The 27,362-nt window shown below is 39.8% G+C and overlaps 1 protein-coding gene across 1 annotated transcript in view; it reads right to left on the reverse strand.

Moving 5' to 3' along the window:
• Positions 1–23,979, reverse strand: part of Ube2r2 (ubiquitin conjugating enzyme E2 R2) — a 101,910-nt gene extending 77,931 nt beyond the window's left edge. Inside the window, exon 1 of the mRNA XM_076845903.2 lies at positions 23,226–23,979. Within this exon, the coding sequence (XP_076702018.1) occupies positions 23,226–23,402 (177 nt within the window). The 5' untranslated portion in view covers positions 23,403–23,979. The remainder of the gene's footprint in view (positions 1–23,225) is intronic.
• Positions 23,980–27,362: the final 3,383 nt, after the last annotated feature.

Below are 27,362 nucleotides of genomic sequence, written 5' to 3' on the forward strand. Positions count from 1 at the left end.
CCTGGGTGCGATCCTCAGCACCACCAAAAAATAAATAAAGGTCTAAAAAATTTTTAAAAAAGAAAGAAATTAGAATTTCCCATAATCACTTAATCACAAATCTCCTAACCTCCAGTTTTAGAAGCATAATAACTTCCCATTATATTAGTGCTGAATAAATTAATTTGTAATAAAATGTCATTATATCCAGTCCTATAGTAAATTCCTTAAATCTAAAGGCAGCAGTTCAGCAGTTAAATACTTTCAACTGCCAATAATTAATTTTAAAAACAACGAGCCAAGTATTGTGGCACATATCTATAATCCCAGCTACTCAGAAGGCTGCAGAAGGAGGATCTCAAGTTGCCTGGGCAACATAGGAGGACAACAAAAAAAAATTTAAAAATAAGAAGAAAGAAAAAAATTAGGGGGAGGCTAGGAATGTAGCTCAGTATAGAGTGCTTTTCCAGTGAGACCGACTGAGCCCAGGCATTCAATAACCAGGATCACCCAAAAAAAAATAAAAAAACTGTACATGTATTTGGGAGTATCTAGAGAAACTGCTTATCACTGATGATGGCAATATAACATGTATGGCTACCATGAAACAGTCTGGCAATCCCTCAAAAGGTTAAACTAAGATTATCAAATGACCCAGCAATTCTATTCTTGGGTAAATACCCAAGAGAAATAAAAACTTATGTCCCCACTATCACACATGAATGCTGGTAACAACATTACTCATAAAAACCAAAGAGTGAAAACCATTCAAGTTTCTAATGGATGAATAAATAAAATATTTAATTTTACACTAACAATAAAAATGAAGTAAGTATTGATAATGCCACAACATGAATGAACCTCTCCAAAAATATGCTAAGTGAAAAAAGCCAGTCATAAAAACCCAAAACTAAAATGTATGATTCCATTTATATGAAATGCCCAAACAGGACATTGTAGTGCATGACTATAGTCCCAGTCACTTTGGAGAGGAAAGATCAACTGAGCCCAAGTGTTTGAGAGTAACCTGGGCAACACAGCAAGACTATTTTTTTTTTTAAAAAAAGCAAAAACAAAAAACAAAAACAGGAGCTGGTGTTGTGGCTCAGCAGTAGAGCGCTCGCCTAGCACATGTGAGGTCCTGGGTTCGATCCTCGGGACCAATGAAAAATAAATAAATAAAATAAAGGTATTGTGTCCAACTACAACTAAAAAGTAAATATTAAAAAAAAATCCTATACATATGAAGTGTTCAGAATGGGCAAATACATGGTCATAGAAATAACACTAGGAGTAACCATCAATGGATATTTGGATTCTTTCTGAGTGATGATGAAAATGCTTTTAAAATTAATCATAGTAATGGTTGTATAACTTTGACTATCCTAAAAACTGTTGGTTTGTACATTTAAATTGGTGAGTTGAATGGTATGTGAATCATAACCAGTAAAACTGATAATAAAAAAGGCAAAAGAAAACATGGAAATTTGGGGGCTGGGGATGTGGCTCAAGCGGTAGCGCGATTGCCTGGCATGCGTGCAGCCCAGGTTCGATCCTCAGCACCACATACAAAAACAAAGATGTTGTGTCCGCCGAAAAACTAAAAAAATCTTAAAATTTTAAACTATGAGGGGCTGGGATTGTGGCTCAGAGGAAGAGTGCTTGCCTTGCATGCAGGAGGCACTGGGTTCAATCCTCAGCACCACATAAAAATAAAATAAAGATATTGTGTCTACCTGTAAGTAAAATATATATATATATATATATATATATATATATATATACACACACATATATACATATACTTAAAAAAATTTTTTTAAAGAATTTTTTTTTGAGAGAGAGAGAGAATTTTAATATTTATTTTTTAGTTTTCGGTGGACACAACATCTTTGTTTGTATGTGGTGCTGAGGATCGAACCCAGGCCGCACGCATGCCAGGCAAGTGCGCTACCGCTTGAGCCACATCCCCAGCCCCCCAAAAAATTTTTTTAAACTATGAGAAAAATCAGGGAAATCTGAACACTGAGTAGACAGATATTAGATGATATAAAGGGATTACTATTTTTTAAGTGAAAAAAAATATGATTTAAAAAAAAAAGTGTCCAGAGCCAGGGACAGTGGCACATGCCTGTAATCCCAGTGGCTCAGGAGGCTGAGGCAGGAGTGGCACATGCCTGTAATCCCAGTGGCTCAGCAGGCTGAGCCAGCCTCAGCAAGTGAGCAAGGCTCTAAGCAACTCAGTGAGACCCTGTCTCTAAATATATATATATATATATTTTTTTTTTTTTTAATGTAGATCAGTGGTTAAGAGCACTTGGGTTCAATCCCTGGTTACCCGCCCCCCCCAAAAAAGAGCATCCCTATATTTTAGGAACTAAAATATTTAGAGATGACGGGCTGTGGATATGTTTGGGGTTTGCTTTAAAACAATCTTAAGAGGGAAAAGGAGTTGGTAAAGACAAATCCAGTACATTTAAAGAGGTCATTCACAGTGCACTGGATCTTAATATCTGGAGTTCACTGCACTAATGGGAGCAAAGGCAAAGTCCCATGACAAAAAAACATTCCAGAGGAAAGCTTAGGCAATGGTACCTTCAGAGACCACCTATGGAGCAAAAATAGGAAACAAAGTTGGAAAATAATCAAGAACCTAATTATTGGGGGTGAGGTGGTGCACACCTGTAATCCCAACAATCCCAACAGCTCAGGAAGCTGAGGCAGTTGGATTGCAAGTTCAAAGCCAGCCTTAGCAGCTTAGCAAGACCCTAAGCAACTCAGTGAAACCCTGTCTCTATAAAGTTCAAAAAAGAGGTGGGGATGTGGATCAGTGGTTAAGTGCCCGAGTTCAATCCCCAGCACCAAAAAACAAAACAAACAAACAATAACAACAACAACAACAAAAAAGATCATGGGTGCTTTATATGTCACACAAAGAAATTTCTATTTATTTAATGCTGTGGAAAATGATGAGTTGATGGGTTTTTTTTCATTTGTGTATGTGGTCAGGGTTATATGTCAGACTAGGGTTTCATAAAGGTTACTTTGGTGGCATCACAGCTAGAAGGGCGTAAGATAAAGTTATGGGACCACTGTTACAATTCAAGTGAGTGACAACTGAGTGTGGACTTATATGGTGCAGTAGCAATGACAGGAGGGGGCTAAATACCAGGGACTCAATGTATTAAAAAATAACTGGATGTGTGAAAAGAGGAAATGATTCTCAATTTCTAATGCTTACATGGCCTGGTAGTGTCCAATATCCAGGAGAGTGAGAATAGAAGACTTATGGAAAAAGGTAAAGTCCCATCTGCATTTTTTTTCAAATATTTATTTTTTAGTTATAAGTGGACACAATATTTTTTATATCTATGTGGTGCCGAGGATCAAATATATCCAGTGCCTCATGCACGTTAAGTGAGCGCTCTATTTGTGAGCCACAACCCCAGCCCAAGTCTTTAGTGTCAATACAACATAGTACTGGAAATATCTAACAAGCAGGCAAAAACTCAAGAGAGATCTAATTAGAGACGTAGACTTAACAAACATTTTCAGGACATTTATGGTAGCTAGAACAGTAATAAATGACCTAACCACAAGAGAGCATGTTTGTAATCATTTGTACATCACAGGAATTTTACCCTACCAAAAAAGTTTCTCCAAGTTGGGTGTGGCAGTTCTTACCTGTAATCCAAGCAACAGGAGGATCTGAGGCCAACCCTGGCAACTTAGCAAGACCTTGTCTAAAAATAAAAATAAAAAAGAACTGGGGGGGGCTGGGGATGTGGCTCAAGCAGTAGCGGGCTCGCCTGGCATGCGTGCGGCCCGGGTTCGATTCTCAGCACCACATACAAGCAAAGATGTTGTGCCTGCCGAAAAACTAAAAAATAAATATTAAAAAAAATTCATTCTCTCTCTCTCTCTCTCTCTCTCTCCCTCCACTCTCTCTTTAAAAAAAAAAAATATTTCTTAAAAAAAAAAAAAAGAAGAAGAACTGGGGGTGTAGCTCAGTTAGAGCACCCCCTGGGTTCAATACCCAGTAAAAGAAAAACATAAGTTCCCTCCAGCAAGGAGTACCTCCTTGTGAAGAATTAATTAATTTGGGAATGGGAATGGTGTTTGCTCAGCATGCTCTTATGTTCTGAGTTCCATCCTCAGCATCATTTCTATTTTTTTGAGTACCAGGGGTACTCTACCACTAAGCTATTTTTTGTTTGTTTTTGAGACAGCTGTTGAACTGGCCTTCAACTTGTAAGTCTCGCTGCCTCAGTTTCCTGAATAGATGAGATTACAGGCCTGTGCCGCCATACCTGGCTCTCAGCACCATATAAATTTTTTTTTGTCAGGCATGTTGGCACATACCTGTAATCCTAGCCTGATAGGAGGATTCCAAGTTCAAGGCCAGCCTCAGCAATTTGGTGAGGGCCTCAACAACTTAAAATAAAAAATTTAAAAGGCTGGGGATTAACTCAGTGATAAAGCACCCTGGGTTAAATCTCCAGTGGTAACCAGTAAAGGGAAAAAAAAAATTCAACACATACCTGTAATCCTAGCAACTGAGAGGCTAAGGCAAGATTGCAACCAGTCTTAGAACTTATCTCAAAATAAAGAATTAAAAAGGGACTGGAGGTGCTGGGGTTGTGGCTCAGTGGCAGAGCAATTGCCTCGCACATGTGAGGCACTGGGTTTGAACCTCAGCACTACATAAAAGTAAACAAAAAATAAATACAGATATTTTTAAAAAATTAAATTAAAAGTACTGGGGATATAGCTGGTAAAGTACCTCTGGGTTCAACCCCAGTACCAAAACAAGAAAAAAAGAAGGGGGGGGGGAGGAAAGTAAGAAAAAAAAAATGTCAATTTGTTCAAGGTATACACATAAAGAGAAATGTGCTATATGCAGTTATTCTCCATAACTAAGAGACTTAATATATACTATGAATAGAAAAAAAAATGGCTAAATATTCTTTGAGAAAATGCATGCATGCAGAGTATTATCACAGCATAAATTCAAATTTAGCACTGAGCATTCTAGCAACCATGGCAAAGAGAAGAGATAGCCAGATGCACACCTATAATTCCAGCTACCTAGGAAGCCAAAGCATAAGAATCACAAATTTGAGGCCAGTCTGGGAAACTTAGACCATGTCTCAAAATTAAAGAAAGAAAGAAACAAAAAAAGAAAGGGTTGGGGATATAGCTCAATGGTACAGTGCTTTCCTAGCAAGTTCAGTCCCCAATACCACCAAAAAGAAAAGGCCTGTTTTTCATGGGGGTAGGGGGGATAGTCATTTAGCTTTTTATTTTTTGTCTTATTTATGTTCCAAAGCATATAATTCACAGAGTTCAAGTTTTACTCAAATCAGGTTATCTATTCATTATGGCTTCTCTCTGTGTGTCTGCACTTGTGCTTTTGTTTCAGGGAACTGTGCACTAAACTTTATAGCATGAACTGGGGCAGGAGTTAGCAAGAATTTGACCGCTTTTTGGGCTGGAGTTGTGGCTCCACGGTAGAGCGCTTGACTGCCACGTGCAAGGCCCTGGGTTTGATCCTCAACACCACATAAAAATATTGTATCCAACTACAACTAAAAAATAAATATTCAAAAAAAAAAAAAAAAAAAAGAATTTGACCACTTTTGTAAATATAACCCAGTGGAAGTGTCCATGTTGACCTGTCTAGAAGATGTCCGTAAATTTTGCCAGTTGGGCTGTAGAAACCTTACTTACTATACTAATTTCAACAACAGGTAGAAACAAGTTATACATGAAATGGAAATATTTTGTCATTAATTACCTGCTTTTTAAATAAATGAAGCACCACTTTTTTTTAAAAAAAAAAAAAGCATAAATTCAACTATAAAAATGTATTTTTATACTTAAGAGTGAGGCTCAGTGGCAGAGCTCTTGCCTAGCATAAACAAGGCTCTTGATTTGATTCCAAGCACTACCTAATAATAATAATAATAATAATAACAATAATAATAATTCATTTAATACAGTAAGAGTTATTAAAGGACTGGGGTTGTGGCCTGGTGGTAGAGCACATGCCTGGCTATGTGAGGCACTGGGTTTGGTATCCTCAGCACCACAAAAATGAATGAATGAATAAATAAAAAGTTATAAGAAAAAAAAAGAGTCATTAAAGGTGGGTATGCTGGTGCATGCTTGTGATCCCAACAACTCAGGAAGCTGAAGCAAGAGGATCACAGGTTCAAGATCAGCCTCAGTAACTAAGCAAGGCTCTAAGCAACTTAGCAAGACTATCTTGAAATAAAAAATGAAAAGGGCTGGGGATGTGGCTCAATGGTTAAATGCCCTTGGGTTCAATCCCAGGTACACACTACCACCACCCCGCCCCCATCCCCCAAAAGAGCCATCACCAGTGCTGGGGAAAGAACCAAGGACCTCATTGGGCTAGGTAAGTGCTCTACAACTAAGCCACATTCCCAATCCCATCAGAATATTCATAACAGGCCACTATTTTAAAATTCTCAACAACTTTAGGGCAGGGGATGTAGCTCTCAGTGACAGAATGTGCACAGCTCTGGGCTCCAACCATACAGCATCAATCAATCAATCACAAAACTTTGGGGCTGGACCAGGTTATGTGACTATAATCCCAGCTACTCAGGGAGCTGAGGCAGGAGGATATAGCAAGTTCAAGGTCAGCCTGGACACCACAGGGAGACCCTGTCTCAAAATAAAATTTAAAAACCAGCTGGATATGCCTCACCAACTTATCAAGGCTAAACTGCCCTAAGCAATTTAGCAAGACACTGCCTCTAAATAAAATATAAAAAGGGGCTGGAGATGTGACTCAATGGTAAAGTGTCCCTGGATTAAATCCCTGGTACAAAAAAAAAAAAAAAAAGCTGGCTGTAGTTCAATGGCAGAGCATTCCTGAATTCAGTCTTCAGTACCAAAAGAATAAAGAAGAAAAAAAATTCTTCACTTCTAAAATGTACTTCTAGGCTTTAAAAAAAAAAAAATTAACTTCTTCCAATACCTTAAAAAATAAAGACTAGGGGCTGGGATTGTGGCTCAGCAATAAAGCATTTGCCTAGCATGTGCGAGGCCCTGGGTTTGATCCTCAGTACCACATAAAAATAGATAAGCAGGGCTGGGGTTGTGGCTCAGCAGTAGAGCACTCGCCTAGCTCCTGTGAGACCCTGGATTCGATCCTTAGCACCATGTAAAAATAAATAAATAAAACAAAGGTAAAGGGCTGGGGATGTGGCTCAAGCGGTAGCGCGCTTGCCTGGCATGTATGCAGCCCAGTTTGGATCCTCAGAACCACATACAAACAAAGATGTTGTTTGTTTTAGTTCTCTGCTGAGAACTAAAAAAATAAATATTAAAAAAAAAACAACAAAGGTTAAAAAAATAGATAAGTAAAATAAAGGTATTTTAAAAAGTAAATAAAGGCTAAAATGGAACTGGGTTTGTTTTGTTCATTAGATTGTTCAAATGTGGTTAAGTGATCTTTATCTTCATGGGACTACATGCCTGCAGGTTCTGCTAATGTCCCCCATTATCACTGCTGCAGAATTCTTAACCTTCACCCCTAAATAAGTTTAATTATAGAGGAGATTTGCAGAAAGATATTAATTTGTTATATTAACTATATAACCAAGATTTTAACCATAATTAATTTTTAGTTAAACCCTCATCATTAAGATCAGTAGATCAGGGGCTGGGGATGTGGCTCAAGCGGTAGCGCGCTCGCCTGGCATGCATGCGGCCTGGGTTCGATCCTCAGCACCACATACAAGCAAAGATGTTGTGCCCGCCGCTAAAAAATAAATATTAAAAAATTCTCTCTCTCTACCTCTCTCTACCTCTCTCTTAAAAAAAAAAAAAAAGATCAGTAGATCAGTAGCTGGGTATAGATATAGTTCAATGGTAGAGCCAACATCTGTGAGGTCCTTGGGTTCAAGTTCTAAGTAGGGCAAAAAAACAAAATAAAATTAGATCTAAGTTACCCTGGCAACTAGATAAATACTACTGGTAGAAAAACCCCAAGTAAAATACAATTTCTTATCAAAAAGCATAACTACCTGGGCGTGGTGGTGCACACCTATAATCCCAGCAGCTCAGGAGGCTGATGCAGGAGAATCATGAGTTCAAAGCCAGCCTCAGCAAAAGTAAGGTGCTAAGCAACTCAGTGAGACCCTCTCTCTAAACAAAATACAAAATAGGGCTGGAGATGTGGCTCAGTGATTGAGTGTCCCTGAGTTCAATCCCAGGTAATGGCCCTCAACCCCCCAAAAAAGCACAACTAAACTTGGGCTCTGCAGTGCATAACAGTAATCCCAGCAACTTGGAATCTAAGGCAGGAAGATCAAAAGTTCAGGAATTTAGCAAGGAACCTAAGCAATTTATCAAGACCCCATCTCAAATAAAAAATAAAAAGGATTGGTGATGTGGCTCAGTGTTTAAGTGCTATGGGTTCAAGTCCTGGTACTAAAAATAAATAAATAAATAAATGATTTGCTCCATTGTTTACCAATAAAAAGAAACTTTAGAAATGTTTATATTGAAAGGTGGGATTTACCCATTCAGAACTCAGGAAACATTAATCCCTCACACACATTTTAACACATGATTACTTAAGTAAATCTAAATTCTATAGAATTTCCATATTTTCAGTGAAACTGTTATTACCTAGCAAATTTCCTGTTGGTATTATTTTGAGCAAATGTTTAAATACAACTAACAAACTTCCAAAGAACTCAGCATAGGAACCCTGAGCACATGTATGAGTCAAATTTTGATTATAATGAAATACTTGAGTTACTTTTTTTTAAAAAATGTTAATTTTTTAGTTGTATTGTGTATTGGACACAATACCTTTATCTTATTTATTTACTTTTATGTGGTGCTGAGGATCGAACTCAGGGCTTCACAGAGTGCTAGGCGAGCACTCTACTGCTGAGCCCCAGCCCCAGCCCCAGCCCCAGCCCCAGAGTTACTTTTAAAAGATTGAAAACCCAAAAGTGTGAGCTAAATGAGTTCATGGGGGCTCCCCTTGGCTGCATCACAACATGGCAGGAATGCATATGCATCACTGTATCCCAGTTGTCTCCCCACTTTTCTTAGTAAAGCCATCAGGATTCAATCATGCAGACTCCACCCTAATGACCTAATCTAGTCACTTTCCAGACTTCCCCTCTAAACATCAGAAATTATGTTTCCAACTTTTAATATGATTAACATATGACTATGGGGATTAAACTCCTGCATTAGTTGGGGAAAGAGGCAAATCATATCTACATCATAGTAGCAGAATTATTATACTTGCTTTAATCAACGTCAGCACTGAATTTTCTCATCAGCAGATAGCACCTGATTAAACATATTTCATTTTTCCCCCTATTTAGACAATGTGGGAAAATAGCACAAGTGAAAAAACCCATAAGGATACTGAAAGCTTCTATTTCTAAACTAAATTACCAAGACTCACAAGAATTGACCTCTTGAAGGCAAATAACTTGAAAGGATGGCTATACCATATACCCACTAAAACAGTATTATACCATCACTGCCCCAGATAATTCAAGATTTTTTCTCAGGATTCATGTTTTGAGAACTGCCTTCCAAACATGTTTTTCTTACTGTCATTATGGCAAAGCTCCATATTTTTGGTGTGGAATCAATTTTGTTTCACTTTTTCATCTGAAGGTTATTAAGATTCATCTCTAAAAGACATTAGAATGAATCGGGCATAACTTTCCTAAGTTCATGTATGAATACATGACCAGTGTAACTCCATATCATATATAACCACAAGAATGGAAAGTTATAATCCATGTATGTATAATAAGTCAAAATATGCTCTACTGTCATGTATAACTAAAAAGAACAAATAAAAAATAACAACCACACAAAAAAGATTCATCTCTAGTGAAAAAAGTGAATAATCTAAGGGCTGGGACTGTAGCTCAGTGGTAGAGCACTTGCCCAGCATGTGTGAGGCACTGAGTTCCATTCTCAATAAGACTCCTAAAGCACAAGAAGCAAACTCAAGAATCAATAAATGGGATGGTATCAAAAACTAAAACGCTTCTTCACAGCAAAGGAAACAATCAAGAACCTAAAGAGAAAGCCTACAGAATGGTAGAAAAATCTCTGCCACTACATCTCAGATAGAGCATTAATCTCCAGGATATATAAAGAACTCAAAAAACAAAACAAAACAAAAAAACAACAACAAAAAAAAAAACCCCACAAATAACCCAATCGATAAATGGGCCAAGGAACTGATCAGGTACTTCAGAGAAGAAATATAAATGGTCAACAAATACATGTAAAAAGGGGCTGGGGATGTGGCTCAAGTGGTAGCGCGCTCGCCTGGCATGCGTGCGGCCCGGGTTTGATTCTCAGCACCACGTACAAAACAAAGATGTTGTGTTTAGATGCCGATAACTAAAAAATAAGTATTAAAATTCTCTCTCTCTCTCCTCTGTCACTCTCTCTTTAAAAAAAACAAAATATGTAAAAATGTTCAACAACTCTAGCAATTAGAGATATTCAAATTAAAACTATACTGATCCCAGTGGCTTGGAAGGCGGAAGCAGGAGAATCAAAAGTTCAAAGACAGCCACAGCAAAAACCAAAGGCCTAAGTGAGACACTGTCTCTAAATAAAATACAAACAGGGCTGGGGATGTGGCTCAGTGGTTGAGTGTCCCTGAGTTCAATCCCCAGTTACCCCCTACCCCCCCCAAAAAACTACACTGAGATTCCATCTCACTCCAGTCAGAATGGCAATTATCAAGAATACAAGTAATAAATAATAAATGTTGGCAAGGATGTAGGGAAAGTGGTACACTCATATATTGCTGCTGGGACTAAAATTGGTGCAATCACTCTGGAAAAAAGTATGAAGATTCCTCAGAAAACTTGGTATGGAACCAGTTACCTCACTCCTTGGTATATACCCAAAGGTATTAAAATCAGCATACTAAAGTGATGCAGCCACATCAACAGCTCAATTCACAATAGCTAAGCTATGGAACCAACCTAAGTTATCTTCAACTGATGAATGGATAAATAAAATAATGATGTATACACATGATGAAATATTACTCAACCATAAAAAAAGGATGACATTGGGCTGGGATTGTGGCTCAATGGTAATGCACTTGCCTAGCACAAATGAAGCACTAGGTCCCATCCTCAGCATCACATTTAAAAAAAAGAATGACTTTAAGGCTGGGTTATAGCTCAGTGGTAGAGCACTTGTCTAGCACATGTAAGGCACTGAGTTTGATCCTCAGCAACCCAAAAAATACAACTAAAAATAAAAAAGAAAATGACTTTATGACTTTTGCTGGTAAAGGGTGGATCTAGAGACTATCATGTTAAGTGAAATAAACCAATCCCAAAAAAACAAAGGCTGAATGTTCTGATATGCAGGTACTAACACACAATAAGGAAGGGAAGGAAGACTAGAAGTTTGGTGAATTAAGCCAGGTACAGAGTGGCGCATGCCTGCAATCCCAGTGGCTTGAGAGGCTGAGATAGGAGGATTGCAAGTTCAAAGCCAGCTTCAGCAATAGTGAGGCGCTAAGCAACTCAGTGAGACCCTGTCTCTAAATAAAATACAAAATAGGGCTGGGGATATGGCTCAGTGGTTGAGTGCCCCTCAGTTCAATCCCTAGTACCAAAAAAAAAAAAAAAAAAAAAAAGGGGGGAGAGAGAGAGAGAGAAGTTTGGTGAATTAGACAAAGGGGAATGAGGAGAAGGGAAGGGGGATGGGAACAGGAAAGAATAGAATGAATCAGATATAACTTTCCTATGTTCATATATGAATACACCACCAGTGAAACTCCACATCATGTATAACCACAAAAATGGAATCCTAGAATAAATTATATTCGATGTATGTATAATATGTCAAAATGCACTCTACTGTCACATATATCTAAAAAGAACAATTTTTTTTTTAAATAAAAAGATTCTATAATAGGGGCTGGGGGGATAGCTAAGTGATCATGCTTGCCTGGCATGGACAAGGGCCTGATTTGATTTTTAGCACAAGGAATGGAGACAGCTGTAATAGAGGTAAAAAGTATCCCTTAATGGGTTCAACCATAAGAATAATCAAAAAAGATGTTTCCCCATGCTGTTTAAATATACTTGGAAAAGTGTAAGGCATTATTTTTAATTCATAAATACGATACTGTATTGACTTTTTTGGTTTTTTGGCAGGGCTATGGATTGAACCCAGGACCTTGCACAGGCTAGGCAAGTGCTATACCGCTGAGCTGCAACTTCAGCCATTTTTATTTTACAGGATCTTGCTAAGTTGCCCAGTCTGGCCTTGAATTTGTGATCCTTCTCAGTAGCTAGGATTTCAGGTCCACACCACCACACCTAGTTTGAACTGAGAAAATTAACTGCATCTATGAAGTTCTCACTGTCATTTTAGAAGTGTTTTATCATCATTTCTAGTCCCAAACTAACTTCTTGGGATTATATCTCTCAATACTAGCACCATTCCCACCTTCCACTAAAAGTAAGGCAAAAGCTTCTAGTATAAGAATCAAGTTCTACCAGGCTTGGTAACACACAGCTGTAATCCCAGTGACTTGGGAGACAAAGGCAGCAGGATCACAAGTCCCAGGCCAGCCTCAGCAATTTAGTAAGAAACTTAATGAGACTCTAACTCAAAAATAAAAATTAAAAGGGCTGGGGATGTGGCTCACTGGTTAAATATCCCTGGGTTCAATCCCCAGGACTGAAAACAAACAAACAAAACAAAAAAACCACCTCTTAAGTTTGATTTTGATTTTTCTTAAAACCCTATTTTCAAGCAACCCTCTTAAGACCCCTCCCTTTGGGAAGGTTGGCTTCCTGTTCAAATATAAACTGCTACTTTACTAAAAAACAAAAACCTCCACTTTCATACCTTCAAGTATCTTCCAAACTGGTCTAAGATCTCAGTTAAAAGGCACAGGCTTTAGAAATAAGTAGTCTGGTAGTACAGCTTTATATTTCAACTTTCTATCTGAAGACCCCTGGAAAAAATAAATGAGCTCTGTGTGACATGGCTTCTCTATATGCTAAATGCAATTAACAGTAATAATCTCATGGGAGGATTACGTAAGATATTCTATGTAAAGTATACAACACATAGTAAGCATTCAATGATACCTACACTACTATACTAATGGCATATATATGCAACAGAAAAAGGCATTCCACATTTTACCGTTTTAAGTGTTCATTCTAATAATTCATGTATTGAAGCACTAACACCATATGATGGTAGAAAGTGAGGCCTTTGTAATTAGGTCATGATGGTAAAATCGCCAGATAGGATTTCTTTATAAGAGAAAACCAAGACTAAGGTGTAGCTCAATGGTAGAGCCCATTCTGAGTACACCCAGCACCAACACCACCATCTCCGCCTCCAACCCCCACAAAAGAGGAAAAGAGCTAATCTCTCCTCTTCTGTTTTGCCATATGGAGGATGACCCAAGGAGAAGTTATCAGCACACCAGAAGAGGGCTTTCAACAGGACCTGACCATGGTGAAACTTTGATTTCTTTTTTCTTTTTCTTTTTTTTTTTTGAGAGAGAGATAATTTTTTTAATATTTATTTTGAAACTTTGATTTTTAACTTCTACCCTCCAAAACTCTGAGAAATAAGATTTCTGTTATTTATAAGCCATATAGTCTACGATAATTTATTTTAATAGCCTGAACTAAGAAATAACTTTTTTTTGTTGTTTTTTTGTTTTTGTTTTTGTCACTACTGGGGATTGAACTCCAGGCTCTTGTATGCTAGGTAAGTATCTTCCTACTGAGCTAAACCCCAGCCCCATTTTTATATTTCTTAATAAAAAAAAAAAAAATCATGTGCTGGGTGAAGTTCATACCTATACCCCAGAGGCTTTGGAAGCTGAGGCAAGAGGATTCCAAGTTCAAACTCAGCCTCAGCAACTTAGCAAGACCCTGTCTCTAAATAAAATACAAAAAAGGACTGGGGATATGGCTCAGGGGTTGAGTGCCCCTGGGATTCAATACCCAGTACCAAAAAAAAAAAAAAAAAAAATCATGTAAATGTGCTAAAAGTAGACTACTTCTGGACACAGTAGTACCTGCCTGTGATCACAGTTATTCGGGAGGTTAAGCAAGAGGATCACAAACTCAAGGTTAGTCTCTACTACTTAGCAATATTTTTCTCAAAATAAAAAAATAAAAAGAAAGGATTAGGAATGTCAACAGTAGGTAGAGTACACATGGGTTCAACCCCCAGCATCACAAAAATAAATAAAATTAATAAAGTGGACTACTTACTTTTCATTTTAAATACATTATTAATGTGAATTTCCCGATTCTCATAGAGAAAGATTATTTAAATAATATCAAATGCTTGCAATCCAAATTAAAATTACCTCTTCAGAAGCATATTAGCATGAACTTTAAATAACAATTTCTCATCTCCCTGAATAAAGATGAAATTTAATTCTATGTTGACAGAACACAGAGGCTTAATCTCATCCCCGCCAAGCCCTGTATTGGGGATTAAAACCAGAGGTACTCCACCACTGAGCTATAAAGCCAATCCTTTTTTCTTACATTTTTGAGACAGGCTTAAGTTGCTAAGGCTGGCCTTGAATTTGGAATTCTCCTGCCTCAGCCTTCTGAGTCTCTCAGATTACAGGCATGTACCACCTTGCCAAGCCTACTCAGACATTTATAGCTGTATGTGTAACAATCCAAAAGCAGTTCAGGAACACAAAAGAATTCAAACATTTAAATGTAATCTCCCAGAGGATGGAGATCTGTAGTCCTAAAACTCTGAATTTTGTACTCTTCCTGTTATTTTCCCATAATTAGATTAGCAGAGGTGATTCGAGTTGTGAACCTCCTTTATTCTCTACTTGTCTCCCATAGACAAGTTCTTATGGAACTTTAAATTAGAATCACTAACACTAAATTAGCAAGAGAGAACAGAACATTTTATCCTGATGGATAATACTTATCAACCTAATTATCATTCTCTAATTGGCCTTGAAGCTTTAAAAACTTTGCTTTTCATAAACATTTATAATTACATCAGTAACACTTATACCTCACATTTCAATATTTTTAAATTCAAGGGTTGGTAATGTGCTCAGTGGTTCGTTCGCACTAACCTACTATGCATGAAGCTCTAAATTCAATTCTCAGTACTACAAACAGGAAAGAGTTGGGAGGGGGGAGAGGAGTAAAGCTAGGGTCAACAGTAGGTAGAGTACCCCTGGGTTCAACCCCCACAAATACCTGTGATCAACTGTACTTGGAAGGCTGAGGCAGGAGGATCATAAATTCAAGGCCAGCCTCGGCAACTTAATGAGACCCTGACTCAAAATAACACTCAAAATAACAAAGGGCTGGAGATGTACCTCGGTAATAGAGTACCCAGGTTCAATCTTCAGTATCTCAAATAAGTAAAATTCACACAAGAATTTTGATAAGCCTTAGTGTTCTCTCCGATATGCAATGCTAACACACAATGGGGAGTGGGGGTAGAAGTATTTTGGATTAGACAAAGGGGAATGAAGGGAAGAGGGGATGAGACAAGAAAAGATAGTAGAATGAATCGGACATTACTTTTCCTATGTTCATATACAAACATACAACTGGTACAACTCCACATCATGTATAACCACAAGAATGGGAAGTTATACTCCATGTATGTATAATGTCAAAATACATGCTGCTGTCATGTAACATAACTAAAAAGAATAAAAGGGGCTGGGGTTCTGGCTCAGCGTAGAGCGCCTGCCTAGCATGTGCAAGTCCCTGGGTTGGATCCTCAGCACCACATATAAATAAAATAAAGGTATTGTGTCCAATTACAAACAAGAAAAAAAAAAGAATAAAAATTTTTTAAACTTTTTTATGAGAATCATTCATAAAAGCTCTAAGGTTATCAACGTCCTACTACTTTCTCTTCTAAAGTTATCAATGTCCTATCTACTATTTTCCCTCAGTACCTATAAGGAAGTGCCTTTTCCTACATTACTTGGCCTTTGATGAGTAGTCAATGAACACCATTTACTAAACAAATCTCTGAAGAAAGGAGAATCAACATGGTGAAAAAAGTTTAATGGGGGGGAGGGGGCCCAAGCCTGGGGTTGTAGCTCATTGGTAGAGCACTTGCACTTGCCTAGCATATGTGAGGCACTGGGTTCGATTCTCAGCACCCACATACAAATAAATAAAATAAAGGTCCATTGATAACTAAACAATATATTTTTTTTAAGTTTAATTAGGATGACAGGGTTTAGCTTAACAATGGGGGTGCTTAGCATACAGGAGGCCCTACATTCAATCCGTAGCACCATCAAAAAAACAAAACAGACCACACACACACACACACACACACACACATATATTTATTTATATAATTTATATATACTTATTTATATATATATATATATATATAAATTAGGACTCAAATCCTTCATTCCAAGAAGAATTAATCCTCCTTTTATCAAATCTAAGACAATGATTCTGATATTTAAAAAAAAAAGATTTAAATGAAAGATTCTCTTAAAATTAAATCCTATCTATCATTGGCTAATGGCAATTTTAAGATTTCATGGATTCTAAGACACACTGTAGCTCAGTGGCAGCACACTTGCCTTGATGAACAGGGTCCTGAGTTCAACCCCAGCAAAACATGCACACAGGGACGGACACACAGATACACACACAGAGAAAAGGAAAAAAAAAAAATCTGTCATGTTTGCTTTGAAATTAAAAAAAAAAAAAAAAAAAAAAACTAAACTAAACGTCATTTAGTGTCAAATCCTTGGACTTAAGCTATTTCCATTTATAATGTTGCTAAAACTCAAGGTAAATTTTCAAAGCTCAAAGTTAACTGACAAAACCTTCATGTGGGGGGAGGGAGGTTATAATTTTTAAACTGTTCAATTCCTCCAGGCACAGTGGTACACACCTATAATCCCAGGACTTGGGAGGCTGGGACAGGAGGATCACAAGTTCAAAGCTAGCCTTAGCAACTTAGCAAGGTTCTAAGCAACTTAGCAAGATCCTGTGTCTAAATAAAATGTAAAAAAAAGGGCTGGGATTGTGGCTCAATAGTAGCGTGCTTGCCTAGCACATGTGAGGCCCTGGGTTCAATCCTTAGCACCACATAAAAATAAATAAAAAAATAAAGGTATTGTGTCCAACTAAAAAAAAAAAAAAAAAAAAGGCTGGGAATGTGGCTCAATGATTAAGTGCCTCTGGGTTCAATCCCCAGTATCCCCCCGCCCCCCGCAAAAAAAGTTCAATTCTGTTTTTCAAATTGCCTATTCAAATCCCTTAAAACAGGCTTTTTTTTTTTTTTTTTTGCAGGGGGCAGGGGGAGTACTGGTTATTGAACTAGCCAGGGCTTTGCCACTGGGCTGCGTATCTTCCCTTTTATTTTTAAGACAGGGTCGGTCTCATTAAGTGTCCCAGGCTGGGCTCCAACTTTCAACCCCTTGCCTTACCTCCTGAGAAGTTGAGATTTTAGGGATGTGCCACCACACCAGGGTAAATCGGGGATTCTTTTTTTTGTTTGGTACTGCAGACTGAACTCAGGGATACTCAACTACTGAGCCACATCCCCAGCCCTATACTGTATTTTATTTAGAGACAGTGTCTCACTGAGTTGCTTAGCACTCCGAAGTTGCTGAGGCTGGCTTTGAACTTGTGATTCTCCTGTCTCAGCATCCCAAACCGCTGGAATTACTGTGCCTGGAACTAAATCAGGGATTTTTAACCCATGAGTTAATGGCCTCAAAATCTATACAAATTGGCTTACACATACATTTTTTTTCCTGAGGATAAAAACCTATCAGTTTCTCAAAAGGATTCATATGGCAAAAAGTTTAAGAATTGTTGCAACTACATTCTAAGAATTACGCAGTAATTAAGTGTTGGGTCAGGTGTGGTGGCATGCACTTGTAATTCCAGCAACTCAGGAGGCTGAGACAGGAGGATCACAAATTGAAAACCAGCCTCAGCAATTTAGTGATAACCTGTCTCAAAATAAATGTAAGGGCTGGGGACATAGCTCAGTGGTAAAGCATCCCTGGGTTCTGGGTTCAGTCATCAGTAACAAAAACAAACAAACAAAAAAAAGAGTGGGGCTCTTTTTAGTCTCAGCTACTTGGGAGGCTGAGGCAGAAGTTTCAAAAGTTCAAGGCCAGCCTGGGTGCAGTAGTGCACTCCTGTAATCCCAGCAACTCAGGAGACTGATGACAACTTTGAGCCCTACCTCAGCAACTTAACCAGGCCCTAAGCAAGTTAGAGAGAACTTGTCTCAAAATAACAAATAATTAAAAAGGGTTGGGAATGCAGCTCAAGGGTAAAGCACCCCTGGGTTTCCCAATACTAATAAAGTTCAAGGCCGGCCTGGGCAACTTAACAAGACCCTGTCTCAGTATTAAAAAATTCTTCAAAAGGGCTGGGGATATAGCTCAGGGGTACAATGAGGTCCCTAGGTTCGATCCCCAGAACCACACAAACACAAGATTCCCCCTACACCCCCTCAAAAAAAACCACAAGAATTAAGAATTATTATTGCTGGGCGAGGTGGCACATGCCTGTAATCCTAGCAGCTCAAGAGCCTGGGGCCGGTGGTGAAGGAGAAGCAGAAAACAGATTATTTTATCCTAGAACAAATGGAGCCTAGAGAATACGCATATTCCTTTATTTTAAAAAAGTGTGTGCATGCACATGTACAGAATTGAAAAGTTTGTTATTCTGATAAGGAAGTACTCCTATTAGGGAAAATTTTAAGTATTTAACAAATACTTTTTGTCAGTTGGGGTTTTCTAAAAATGGAATGCATCTATTATTTCATTATCTCAGATTACTGAATAAAATCTACAGAAGTTACCTATGATATTTTAAGTTTTTCTTTATTATCTAAACTTTTATGTTATGAATATGATGAAAGGCACTCTCATTTCTGACTATAATCTCACACTATCATGCTTTTAGATAAATAATGCAGGAATTCCAAAGAGGTTCTATAAAATCATTCACAGTTCATTGTAATCATCATCAGAAGGTATTTGAAAAGATAGTTCCTTTTAAAGGGGAGAAACTACTGCCTTGATCAACAGTAACATAATAAAAATTCCAGCTTGCTCCGTAGTATCAAAATGAGCTCAGGGGTGTTCTCTATGTCCTAAACCATCAACTAATAGAGGAAAAATTCCAAGAAGCAAAGAAATTCAGATGTTCCCTCAATAACATCAAGAAAAGGTGAGGGCAGGATTTTATAATATGCAAAAGAGAAGAAACTACCTTTTCCCATCATACATTCATTGCCTCCAAAGCTAAGAATCAGTTTAGAGGTACTAAAAAAGTGAAAAAATGATGAATCAAAAAAACAAAAAACTAAGAAACAGTTTAAGTCTCACAGTCTCCACCACAGTTCCTGTGGTGCCAACCACTGCATGGTGAAAAAGATGTTAGAAATCTATTAACACCTAAAAGTTAAAGAAGTTATACTATGAGAATTTTAAAGAATGATTGGCAGTTATTCAAACAATTATGTCCAACAGAAAAAAGAATTCAACTTGAAAATAAATTATACCAAATGTTCAAAAATTAACAACATTTGATAAGGGAGAAGAGTTGTACAAAAAGCTCTGTGCCAACTTTCAACTACAGCTGTAGTGGAACACACTAAAAGCCTTGTTTTAAGACAAAAGCAGTGGAATAAAAAACAATGACCATAAATTTAAATTTGCCTTTTTTTCCAACAAAGGACGAATGAGATAAAAGGCAATACAATAAAGGACAAAATAGAAGAAAACATTATTGAATAAGTTTTCATACAAGACTAAAATATTCATACATTTTTTACAAGTTAAAATTAAAGGTAAAAGAGTGGGCTGGGATTGTGGCTCAGCGGTAGAGCACTCGCCTAGCAGGGCAGGGCCCCGGGTTCCATCCTCAGCACCACATAAAAAAATAAAGGCATTGTGTTATGTCCATCTACACCTAAAAAATAAATCTAAAAAAATAAATAAATAAAGGTAAAAGGGTTGGGGATGTAGCTCAGTAGAACAGCACTTGCCTAGTATGCACTTGCCTTGTATGAACCTGTCCTGGGTTCATTGCCCAGCACCACAAATAACAAGAATTTTCAGTGGGGCACAGTGGCACAAGCTTATAATCTCAATGGCTCAGGAGGCTGAGGCAGGACAAGTTCAAAGCTAGCCTCAAAAACTTAGCAAGGCCCTAAGCAAGTTTGTGAGACCTTGATTCAAAATAAAAAATAAGGACTGGGGATATGGCTCAAGCGGTAGCGCGCTCGCCTGGCATGCATGCTCGCCTGGCATGCGTGCGACCCTGGTTCGATCCTCAGCACCACATACAAAGATGTTGTGTCTGCCAAACACTAAAAAATATTAAAAAATTCTCTCTATCTTAAAAAAAATTATAAAAATAAATAAATAAATAAAATAAAAATAAAAAAGGCCTGGGGATGTGGCTCAGTGGCTTAAGCACCCCTGGGTTCAAAAAAAAAAAATTTTTTTTCCACACATTTTTTTACACTTCAGAATTAAAGGTAAAGGGGCTGGAGGTGTAATAGCAAGATAGTAGAACAGCAAGGCACTTAGATCCACAGTACAAAAACAAAAACAAAAATCAAATTTAAGGTAAACACTCTCAAAGACTAATAAATCTAACACATACAACAAAATAGGAGATTTAAGCTATTCATTTTTTAACTTTTTTTTTTTTTTTTTGGTGTAGATGAACACAATACCTTTATTTTTATGTGGTGCTGAGAATCGAACCCAGTGTTTCACACGTGCTAGGCAAGTGCTCTACCACTGAGCCACAACCCCAGTTCAAACCATTCTTTTTTTTATTTTTATTTTTTAGTTTTCAGCAGACACAACATCTTTGTATGTGGTGGTGAGGATCGAACCCGGGCCATACGCATGTCAGGCGAGCGCGCTACTGCTTGAGCCACATCCTCAGCCCCTCAAGCCATTCTTTTTAACAGGACTGAAATTAAAAAGCTTTTGTTTTAAATCAGTGTATATGCTACAAGGAATCCTTGCATACTACCAATTCCAAATTGTGAGTTTTTTTTTGATTTTTGTTTTTTTGTGGTGCTGGGGATTGAACCTGCAGCCTTGTGCAGGCAATGCAAGCACTCTACCAACTGAGCTATAACCCAGCCCCAAATTGTGAGGTTTTTTTAACCACACAATTATTCCAAAATTAGGCAAAAATGCTACAATTTGCAACCAATTATTTTCTTTCACAGTTTTTTTTTTTTTTAACAAAACTGCATTGGAGTAAGATTATTCTAACTAGTACCCATTTGCCTTAACCATCAGTTATTCCAAAGACTTTTTAAAAGTTAAACTTTATCCACTGAAGTTAAATAATAGTTTGCTAAAAATGCTTTTATAGAAAAAAATTCCGTTTTGTGCAAAAATATTTCCAATATTTATAGATAGAAATTTATATTTAAAAGTACAGTGTTTGGGCTGGGGCTCAGTGGTAATGCACTTGCCTAGCATGCGTGAGGCACTGGGTTCGATTCTCAAAACCACGTATAAATAAAATAAATGTCCATCAACAACTAAAAAATTAAAAAAAAAAAAAAAAAAAGTAGAGTGTACCTCAACATGAACAATGCAATACCTTTTCCATTTGCCACTAATAACTTGCACCTTTACTTAGCAATTTTAAATTCCTGTATCTGAAAAATATAGCATGTGTTGACAAATATACACACATACATAAAGTGTAATTTATATTCACAAAAAATGAAGCAAACGGTAGGAATATCACTGTTACATAATATTCTAAAAATGTGTTTTTTACTAGGTGTTTCTAGTATCATGGTGTCACTATTAAACAGTTCCATATCAATACTATCTTCTACAAAGTTGACCCAATTTAAAGCCTGAAACTAAAGCTTCTACCTTTAGAGAAGGGTAGAAAACAAGAGTTAAGTAATTGGTTAAGACCTAAAAATACACATCACAACTACATGACTAAGATACTCATTTAAAACCTGTGCCAAGATAACCCCTCCCTTCAAAACAAACTAAAATTGACTCACTGGCCTATTTCACTTAATTTTGGAAATAAAAAATGGATTCCTAAGTACTCATTTCCTCTGTCTTGCCACCAAAATTTAAAAATTCAAATCCTCAATGTGGGATTCCTCCCTGCAAAAATGCTAAACCCAAAACAAAAGAAAAACTACCTCCAAGTCATCTACCTTGGAGTTTTTAGAAAAATACATTGGATTCCAGAATAATTTTGGAAGTACTGTTCTAAAATCACAGGAAACAATAGAAACAATGTCTGTGGTCTCTAAGGAGCCATCCCACCCAGAGAAAACCATCTCACCTGCGATACTTTTCATCTGTGAAATGACTCCACTCGCTGGAGTTCTACCTGAGCAAAATCTTTCCATTTTGTTTCCCTAAAGTGGGAAACTATCAATCTCCCCTCAAGACACGTTCCACCCTTTGTGGGTGTTTCTACATGAAGAAAAAAAAAAATGCTAGTAAACTTGATGGCGGGTGAGGACAAAGGGCGTTTTTAAAGAAGCACCGAGGTAAATGGAGAATGAGGACAGAAAGAAGGCTAAAGTTCCTTCAAGTGGATAATGGCAAGGCAACGCAAGCACCTCTCTTATTTAAACCACCCCTAGGGTCCTTTATTACCGCACACTGGAATGCAAAGTTGGAACTACCACTATTCAAGAAGCCCAATGAAACCTCAAAATGTCAGGGCACTAGCAGCCTCTGGAATGACAGACTAATTCCCCTCCCCCCACCCCCCACCCCCAAAAAAAGAAAAGTCCAATCCAATAAGTGCAGGTCACCCTGCCCTCTGGGGCAGTTCCAGCCTGCGCAGGGAGAGCTCTAATGGGAGATCAAGAAAAGAAAGACCACCTCTTTCCACACACCCTCAGCTGGGGAAACAAAGACAGCCCTCCTTCCCCTGTAGCCACTACCCCAGCCGGAGAGACTTTTCTATTTCCCGGTGCAGTCTGGCCTCCCGCCCCCGCCCCATGACAAAGAAAAGGCACTTGGTGAGCAAGGCCTTCCTGCCTCCACGGATGGGGGAGGGGGCTACGAGGCGAGAAGCCCCCTCCATTCACCCGCGCTCACACTCTCCGCCCCGAAAAACTGCCCAACGCGGGGAGGAACCGAGGCCTCGGCAGGGAAAGCCGGGTCCAGGAGGGGGTGAGGGTACCTTGAAGTAGCCGCCTTCGTAAAGGGTGTTGGGGGGTCCGAAGATGGCCACCTCCCAGTTGTAGAGGTCGGACTCATCCACCAGGGTGATCCGGAAGCCCTCCACCGGTTCCTCCTGTAGGGATTTCAGCTCCAGCATCAGGGCCTTCTGCGAGCTGGTCATCTGCTGCTGGGCCATCGCGGCGGCGGCGGCGGTGCCGGGCCGGGGCCCCAGTCCTCGCGCACCGGCCGGGCCGGACCAGGCCCCTCCCCTCCGCTCGCCCTCGGGCCGGGCCGCACGGGGCCCCGGTCTTCACACACCCGGCGGGCCGGACCAGGCCCCAGACGGCCCGTGGGCCGGCCCGGTGTCCTCACACGCGTCGCGGGCCGGGCCGGGCCCTTCTCCTCACACTCCGGCCGGGTGGGGGAGGGGTTGAAGGAGTTGGGGGAATCCGCTCCCGGTCCGGGGCCTCCCCCCCCCGGAGGGGGCCTCTACTGGGCGGGGGGGGGGAGAGGAGGTGGAAGCCGAGGAAGGCGGCGAAGGGCCGGCGATGGTGAGCGGAGGGGGCCGGGCCGGCCCGGGAGCGCCGCGCTCGCTCGCCCTCTCGTTCGCCTCGGGGGCCGCCGGGGCCGAAGGGCGCGCGGGGCCGGAGGGGGAGGGGGAGCGTGGCGCGCGGGGGTCTCGCGGCAGCGGCGGCGGCGGCTGCGCGGGGGGAGGGGCGGAGGAGGAGAACGAGAGCGCCTCTCGCCGCGGGAGCGACGGAGCCGAGAAGGAGGGAGGGAGAGAGGGAGGAGGGGCGCGCGCCAGGAGGGGGGCGGCTCTTGGCGGCTGGCGGCCCGACGCGCGTGCGCGCGCCCCTCCCTCCCCCGCCCGGCCGCCCGGTCCTCCTCCCCTCCTCCCCTCTGTTCCCGGCTTCCATCCCTCCCGCCCGCGCGGTGGCGGTGGCGGCGCTTTGTGACGCCGGCGCGTGTCCCCCGCCCTTAAAGGGCTAATGGCTGTAGGAGACTGAGGGCGGGCTGTCGAGAATCGCCTTGGCCCCAAAGGGTCGGTTTTTTGGCTGGGCGCCGCGGTTCCAGAGGCGTGTCCCGGAAGGGACTTTCAGGTCCGAGAGCTGTCAGTGACTTCCCCCAACGTGTATTCACCCGCCTCCAAACAGCAGTCCTAGGACTAGTCCTAGGACGAGCTCTAGTCCTCTACAGACCACCCCCAACCCCATCCCACCCCCGCGACACCCAGTCTGCAGTCCCTGAACTTAGTAGGTGCTTGAATAAGAAGGACTGAGAATATGGGTCATAACGATGGGAACAAGATTTCCCAGCTTGAGGTTGGGGTTGTGGTTCAGAGGAAGAGTGCTTGCCTGGCAAGTGTGAGGCACTAGGTTCGAGCCTCAGCACCACATAAAAATAAATAAAATAAAGGTATTGTGTCCATCTATTTCCCAACTTCTCTCCCAACTTAATCTCCCGCAGATCCAACCTCCTGGCCTGTGTGCCACTGGGCAAATCACCCATCTTAGAGGGCATGTTTTCAAAAGAGAAAAGGCAGGAAGGCCAGTTCCTGCTTCCCTTAATAACTACAAAGAGGAAGTTATGAGGAAAGAGAATTAAACTAAACCTGGTTTCCTGGCCCTTCTCAATGTGCTATGGGATGTGCTCTGCTTATCCAGGTTTGTAAACTACTGAGATTGGACTTTTGACACCCATCCCCATAGTTCTTTCAGCTTGATTGTTCAACCTCCAACTCCTGAGATAATCATAACTGAAGTAAAATGTGGAGACAGTCTTCAGTCCCCATTATTTAGAATACTTCTTTCTCTTGGACTGGGATGGTGGCTCAGTGGTAGAGTGTTTGTGTGAGGTATTGGGTTTGATCTTCAGCACCACATAAAAATAATAAAGGTATTATGTCCATCTACAACTAAAAATATATTTTTAAGAAAGAATACTTATTTCTCTTAGAAAAGCATGTGTTGTAACTGTGTAAACCCTTTCCCAAAAAAGCCAGCATACTGAGAGTTCCATTCAATTTTGAGATCACAGAGATCTTGGTTTCAACCCTGGTTCCACCACTTATATTAATTATACCTAACACAAGCAATTGTAATGATTAAATGAGATCATCTATGTATGGCATTTAGCATGGTGACTGGCAAGTGATCCATAACTAGGAGCTTTAAAGAACAGTATAGTTATTTTGTGGATACCACTCTTCATTTTTTTAAATACACTTATATTTACAACAATTTTAAATTTACAGAAAAACTGAGAAGACAGTAGGGTTCTCATGTACCTGGCACCCAGTTTCCCCTATTAATAACATATTAGTGTAGTATATTTATCACCAATATTAATACATTATTATTAATGTATTATACATTATCATTAATGTTCATGCTTTATTCATATTGCCTTAGTTTTTGCCTAATGTCCCTTTTCTGTCCCAGAATTCCATCCAAGCTACCAGACTATAGTTTTCATGTTTCCTTAGACTCCCTCTTGACTCTGACAGTTTCTTAGACTTTTCTTGTGTTTGATGCCTTGATACTTTTGAAAAATATTGGTCAAAACAATTTTGTTTATAGTAGGGAGTGTACTAGGGATTGAATCCAGGGAAACTTTACCATTGAGCTATATTCCCAGAACTTTTTGTTTTTATTTTGAAACAGGACCTCACTAAGCTGCTGGGTTTGAACTTTGTTCCTCCTGCCTGAGCCTCCCAAATTGCTGGGATTATAGGCATGCACCACCACCCCTGGCCTCAAATGTTTTGTAGATGGTCCTTCACCTGGGATTTGTGATAAGACTAGGGTTTTTAATAGAAAAAATCATAGAGATAAAAATGCCATATTCATCATACCATATCGAGGACACATGACAAAGCAACATGACTTAGCACTGTTGATGTTGACCTTGATCACCTGGCTGAGGTAGTAAGTATATCAGGTTTCTTCATTGTAAAGTATAGCCTCATCCTTCTTTCTCATCATTCTATACTGTGCTCTTTGAAAGAAAATCAGTGTACAGAAATCATAAAGGGCCTTTCTCTTTTATTTCTCTTTTTTTCTTCTTTCTTTCTTGGGTTTGTTTGTTTTCAATGAATGAGGTCTCCATACTTTAAAACATTCTCTAACCCCCAGCCTTACCTACCATCGAGGTCTTGAGACCAAACTCCATTAGAATTAGAGCTCTTGTCAGAGGAAGGGAAGTGTTGAGCTGGGGATGTGGCTCAGTGTAGAGAACTGTCAGGCCCTAAGTTGGAAGCCAGTAGGGAGGAGTGTCCTCCTATTCAATGCAACCCTCCTCCCAAAATAATGATGTATGCCTTATTCAGGCTTCCAGTCCTCCACTAATTTAGGGACATGAAGATTGCTGACCTGGAAACGTGGGAGATGGTGTTGACACCTTTAATAGCAAGGTTGTGAGTAGACAAATAGGCAGAAAGTTCATCTTCAAAGCATTTCACCTATATGAAATCATAGCCTCACCCTGATCTATACAATGATAGCTCTCTCGCCTAACCCACTTGAATATACATCTGCCACCCAGACCAGAAGCTGTCCCCTGAGTTCAACTCACAAATTCATACTAAGTATCCACTATGGACATGATCCTAAGCTGGAAGGCTGGCAGCTTAGTGTGGTAATGAGTTTTGTACTGAAGTCTTCCCCAATTCTCAAGTCAGAGGAACTGCAATTCTACAAAACTAGCTTCAGTAAAACATTACCTATTGGTAGGCTGCAACTGTGTCTTATTCATCCTTGTATCTCATGAAACCAGCACACAGTGTGACACAAAGTAGATACTAAGTAATTGTTCTCAGACTCATGGCCAATGGCAGGAAGACAATCAGTATCTCTCTCTCTCTCTCTCTCTCTCTCACACACACACACACACACACACAAAATGGACTCCACTCGCAAGTCTAGGCTCTCAGGCACTCAGACACACAGTAGGTACTCAGGACTATAAATTTCATAACCATTTACCACCTACCCCAATGTTTGCCACATACTAGGTGCTCAAATCATTTTTTTCCAGGCATGGTGGTTCATGGCTATAACTCCAGCTACTTGGGAAGCTGAGGCAGGGAGATTCCTCACAAGTTTGATGCCAGCCTTGGCAATTTAGTTAGACCCTGTCTTGGGGGGAGGCAGTGGGG

This window comes from Callospermophilus lateralis, chromosome 2 (assembly GCF_048772815.1).
Source record: "Callospermophilus lateralis isolate mCalLat2 chromosome 2, mCalLat2.hap1, whole genome shotgun sequence".
NCBI lineage: Eukaryota > Metazoa > Chordata > Mammalia > Rodentia > Sciuridae > Callospermophilus > Callospermophilus lateralis.